This window comes from Ursus americanus, chromosome 1 (genome assembly GCF_024610735.1).
Source record: "Ursus americanus isolate L20-20 chromosome 1, mUrsAme1.1.p, whole genome shotgun sequence".
NCBI lineage: Eukaryota > Metazoa > Chordata > Mammalia > Carnivora > Ursidae > Ursus > Ursus americanus.
In genome coordinates, this window is record NC_142127.1 from 98,324,270 (window position 1) to 98,330,269 (window position 6,000).

The 6,000-nt window shown below is 52.7% G+C and overlaps 1 protein-coding gene across 1 annotated transcript in view; it reads right to left on the reverse strand.

Annotated features, from left to right (window-relative positions):
* The window catches only part of DNER (delta/notch like EGF repeat containing), a 300,909-nt gene extending 295,725 nt beyond the window's left edge, over nucleotides 1-5,184 (reverse strand). The window contains exon 1 of the mRNA XM_087864128.1: nucleotides 4,894-5,184. Coding sequence (XP_087720254.1) covers nucleotides 4,894-5,169 — 276 coding nt within the window. The 5' untranslated portion in view covers nucleotides 5,170-5,184. The remainder of the gene's footprint in view (nucleotides 1-4,893) is intronic.
* Nucleotides 5,185-6,000: the final 816 nt, after the last annotated feature.

Sequence of the window (6,000 nt, forward strand, 5' to 3'; positions counted from 1 at the left end):
GGGAACAAGAGATGAAAAAAACAAACAAGTGTCTGATGGCTTGAATATTTGGCAAAGGAATTATTTCATTACCACAAAAAAAGTTTTACAAGTAAAATAACACAAATTAAAATAATTTAAATAATTGCTACTTTGGCCCAAGAGAAGGGAGGAAAAGAAAAAGCGGGCTGAGCAGCTGCTGCCTCTGACACCTGCCTGCTTTCCCAAACGAACACGAGAGGCGAGAAGAGCAGGCTCGGTCTTTCTGAAGTTGGGAGTTTTTTTCAAACCCACCAGAAATTCTTGTATTTCTTTCACTTAGTACCCATTTGCTTGTCATCATGGGTAAAAGAACTTCAGCTAGGACCCAGAATTCTAACTCTGAGGTGAAAGCCCTGTTTGGGGTGTGGCATAAGGAGAATTTGCTGTGTCTTTGTCATTCCTGTGGCCCTTTGTCCCAGCTGAGCAGAGCTGTTGAAGCTCTGTGTTTTAGAGCAAAACCATACTCAGAAATCATTTCATCTCCTTTTTACTGATAACACTCAGAAAGGTTATAGCCCTTGCTTAAGGTCACACAGTGAATGAAGACAGGGCCAGAGCTGGACTGTAAACTCTACAGCCCTGCATCAAACCAGCTACTTGGTTCAAATGCCTGCTCTACTACTGACTAGCCGTGTGACGTTGGGCCAGTCATTTAACTTTTCTGCACTTCATCTATATAACAAGGACGGTTGCTGCATCCAGCTCATCTGACACTGTGAAGACTGGTGAATTATTTCTGTAAAGCCCCCAAAACAGTACTGGTGCATGACAAGTGCTCAAGAAAAGAGCACCCATCATCATCATCACCGCCATCATCATCACCATCATCACCACCATCATCATCACCATCATCATCACCATCATCATCACCATCATCATCATCACCACCACAATCATCATCATCACCATCATCACCACCACCATCATCATTACCATCATCATCATCACCACCACCATCATCATCACCACCACCATCATCATCATCATCATCATCACCATCATCATCACCACCACCACCATCATCACCACAATCATCATCATCACCATCATCATCATCACCACCATTATCATCACCACCATCATCATCACCACCACCATCATCATCACCATCATCACCATCACCATCATCATCATCACCACAATTATCATCACCATCATCATCATCACCATTATCATCACCACCATCATCATCACCATCATCATCACCACCACCATCATCATCATCACCACCACCATCATCATCACCATCATCACCATCATCATCATCATCATCACCACTACCACCACCATGATCATCATGTCTCTGTAGGGTGGTTTCCATATACATTTTAGAATCCATCGAACCCTCGTGACTTACAAAGGTTTAAGTGTGATAGAAGACTTAGAAAATATGTATTTTAAGTGTTGTATGATTTTCAGGTCAATCAAAATGTTAGACCTTAGTCATTCAGTCAAAAGGAGCTTCAATTTCTACATTTGACAAAAGATGACATTTGTTCTAGCTACCTCAGTTAGGTAATGAGCATATGAAATCTGTACAAAAGTTTAAAAAGAAAGAAAAGAGGTGGCATTTATGGGTGCTCCGTGATTTACAACACTCAATTAATTTAATTCTCCCAAAAACCCTGTTGTGGATATCCCACAGACGGGGTGGTCAGCCACTCAAAATTTGGTTTGAAGGTGAAGGCTGAAAGTGCCACACACACACCGCAGGGTATGAACAGGTTTCCTGCTCACATAATAGGGCTCTCTGGGGAGATCAGACAGCTCCCAAATAGATCCCGGGTGGCTTGACAGAGAAGAGAAAGGAACCGGCCTGGGGGGCGTGGACGGGGAACTGCAGATGGGGGTGGAGCCAGCAGCACATGGGCGGGGCTTCCGTGGTTGGAACCCCTCCCCAATACCCAGGCTTTCTGATCAGCTTGCCCGGATGTGGAGCAGCCGGCGAGAGGGAGAGATGAGACTGAAATGCTGTCAACAGTCACACATCAAAACCCCAAATCGGACCCTTTATTACAAACCCTGTGAGGTAGAGCTCGTTCTCAAAGATGAGGAAACTGAGGCTTCAGTCAGTTCAGATCACCTGTCACACAGCAGGTTTAACTGTGGCAGCTCAACTTCAAACGCGCACATCCTGCCTTCACACCACACAGTTCCCAGAGCCTGTGAGTTCCTGTCACCAGGCGCCACCAGAAGCGCTGCCTGGATCCACCCGCTGGCCCCAAGTCAGCCAGCCGACCACAGAAGAGCTCAACACTGCCTTAATCCATTTTAATCCTAACGAGTGGCTTATAGTTTCTTAATTTTCTCGAAAAAAAGAAAAAAGAAAGAAAAGAGAAGGAAAGAGAAGAAAGAGAGAAAGAAAAGAAACAAAACTTCTGAGTTAGGCTCTATTGTTTCCATTGCTAACATTATAGCCTTTGCGACGGGGGGAGGGGTGACACTGTTTAAAGGCGTCTCTTCACGTACAGGTAAAGTTCCATTTCCAATGGGCCCAGTGAGCATTAGGTTCTATTTCAGTAAACACCCGTCTGCAATGGCCAACATCCATTCCCCTTATCTGTAATTGAGTATGTGTAAGGGGTTTTTTCCCCCTCTGTTTATCTTCTCTATTGAGATTGCCTTCTTTTTCCCCCCGGAAGCAAACTGGAGTCGTGAAAACTGCAAGATCATGAACGATTAAATAGAAATTATCAGGATTCAATTTTTTTAGGAGTTACAAGGCTCTGAATCGTCTCAGTTAAGTTCTTCTAGGTAACCAAGCCAGATTGGGTTAAAAATTTGCTAAGCTTTCCTGTTAGAATTAGACTTATTCCAGCTCTCTCTCCAACAAGGAGTTCAGAACACCCCGTATTGCTTCGTCTCAGGTGGGCAGCACTCCACGGCTAACACTGCCTGGAATGGGAGCTATACAAGAAACCCCCGAATCTGTTTTGAACCAGTTGGTTCTGCAATATTTAGGTGTTAGTGAGTCTTTCTGGATGAATTACATTACATATCAAACCACTACTTAGGACAAAAAAATATTTATGTTTCTCTGTTAGTCATCTAGGAAACACCACAGATGTCTTTCCCTTTCTTGAAGATTCCTTATAATTTTTGAGTCTCTCTCACACACACACACACACACACACACACACACACACAGACAAATCTCAGAGTTGGGTTAAATTCCCAATGTCCAGCCTTTCTTTCCATTTACTTAACCTGAAATACACACTAACCTACCTTCTCCTGTCCATCCCTACAATACTCTGAGTCTGAACCAACTATTTCTTTCAAGGATGGAATTCAGACATGTAAATAGAACAGCAGTTCGATAGAAGCATTCGGGCAACTCATTTCTTCAGGAAAAGTCATATAAATCATCAATCAACAGGGGAAATTAGTAAGCAAGATTTTGTCCTAATGGTTAGAAAGCCTCCAACAGCAAATTCCCCAAAGAGTCATCATGCCCCAAATGCACTCGGGATGGTCATATCACACACACTCATCATCTTCCCCTTTGAGGAAATTAAAGCTTATTGGAACCAGTTAACAGAGAAGGGCACAACATTGAAAAGGCAGAATCTGGTTTGTTATTAAAGAAAAAAAAAATTCTAGGAAATAGCAAACATTCTGGCTGTCAAGGTCAAGCTTCTCAATCCCATTTAGCTCTATTTAAAAAATATGAAAGCTTATCTCCTCTCATCTCATCTGCGGCCTTTCTTCCCCCACAGAAAGAAGAGTCCATTTGGGTATTCTCAAAGTAACTCTTGGAGCATTTTATAAAATGTTTATGAAATAAACTCCTCCACTCCAAATGCATGAAAGAAAGCATTTGATCCCAGATATGTTCCACATTCACCTGGTTTAACTGAATAATTCCAGAGAAGTTCATTATTTGCCCCTTCCCGGGAATAGAGACTTGGGGATTTTCTAGCCACACACACGCCGCTACCGACTCGCCTTTTTGAAAATGTTGATGTTAATAGGTTAATAGGTTTCCCTGAGCTTTAGCATCCTTGTAATCCAGTCTCATTTATTATGTTCTGCCAAATTCTCTGGTAAATCTCAAATCCACGGGCGACCGCTGGCCATCTCCCATCCCTCGCGCCGCTCCACGCTTCCTCGAAGCTTCCCAGGGCCCCGCTCACGCCCTGAATGTCCGCCCCAAGCGTGCGCCTCGAGGAGCGGCCAGCCCGGAGCGCGACACACCGAGCCCCACGCACAATGTCCCCTCGAACGCCTCGACTGTTGCAACACCCGCCTCCTAAGCCCAGAAAGGGCTGGTCGCAGGCCGCGGAAAGGCAGCTGCCCTTTCGGCCTCCAGCTGCCTCGTCAGAGCCCTCAAGGCTGGAGGAAAGGAAAGAAAGTGTCGGACCACCTGGCACGGAGCCCGCCATCACCCGACTCCCATACCGCGCACCCTCGACACACACAGGGTCCAGCGGGACTGGGAGCAGAGGCCACTAGCACACTGAACCCCTCGCCAAGGACGCTCGGAGCTGGCTCCCCTGAGCTGCCCCGGCGAGCACCGAGAGACCCGGCTCTAGCGGAGCGTGGCTTGGCCCGGGCCAGGAGGGGCGCGCCACTTGGTCGTGCCAGGAGTACCGGGACGAGGTGGGCTGCCAGGCCCTGGAGCGGCGCGCCCCGAAAGCCCCAGGCTGGCACGGCCCGAGAACTAAGGTGGGCAGGGAAGAGGCACTTGCAAGGTCGGCCAGGGGTCCGCACCCACGCGGGCCGAGAGGCCAGATTCATCCCCTCCCCGAAAGAGAAGAAGCTGGTGTCAAGCACGCTGGAGCCCCGCGCGGGGCAGCGCGCAGCGTCGGGCTGAGAGAAGCTGCTGGTCCCCGGCCGGCGCCCCGCCCCACGCCCGCCGGCTCCACTCACCTGACAGTTGGCGCCGGAGACCCCGGCGGGGCAGGTGCAGCTGTAGCCGGGCTCGCCGGCAGGGGCCGGGGACTGCGGGTCGGGCGCGGGGCGCGGGTTGCACACCCCCCCGTTCTGGCAGGGCTGCGCGGCGCACGGCCCCGGCGCGGGCAGGGGCGCGGCGGGCACCGGGCTAGCCAGGCAGCCGCCGCGGGGCCCCGCGCCGAGCAGCAGGAGGAGCAGGGCCGACGTGGGCAGCAGCTGCGCACCGGGCGCCGGGGCGCGGCGGGGCGGCATGGCCGACCGAGTGGGCGCGGGAGCGAGAGCCGGAGCTGGGGCGCGGCGGCGGCGGCGGCGGCGGCGGTGGCGGCGGGAGCGGCGGCGGTGGTGGCGAGGGCTGCTCCGCTGGGCCGGGCGCCTCCTGCAGCTGCTGGGATCCGTGGTTCCCGGGGCAACGGAGGGCGGGGCCTGAGGGGCGGGGCAAATGGGGGCGGGGCTCCGGGCGGGTGAGGGCGGGGGAGGAAAGGGGCGTGGGGACCCTCCCCCAGCGGAGAGTTGGGGCGGGAGGAGCGCACTGATGCCCGGGGCCCACTGGCCTGAGGGGTGCGGTCAGAGTCGTGGGTGTGTCCGAAAGAACCCCGAGGGGCAGCGGCAGCCGAGCGGGCCCGGCGGGGAGCTAGGCGGTGCTCAGGAAGGAGAGAGGGTGGAGGGGTCAACGCCGGCGCGGGGAGGACTTTACCCGGCCCCCAGGTGCCGAGCGGCCAAGCGGAGGGCGGGGCGGCCCCGGCTCGCAGCAGCCGCCCGCGGCCTCTTGGCGCAGAATCGGTGGGACCGCTGCGGGGCCCGGCCTTACCTCATTCCCCGGGCTACTCCTCCCCCTCCCACTGCACTCTCCCGGCACACTGAGCCCGCCCCGCGCCGCCACCGAACCCCGGAGCCCCGACACCCGCTCCTGCGCGGGGCTTGCTGGGAAAGGCCCTGGCGTGGGCTCAGTCGGCCCCGGACCCTTGTCCTTGGTGCTGACCGAGGACTCTCCTTTCTCTCCTTTCCCGAGGGCGGAGCCGGCCGTGCCACTCAGAAACGTCTGACTGTGGCGTGTGAGAGCTGAAGAGACCTCAGGATCAGTGT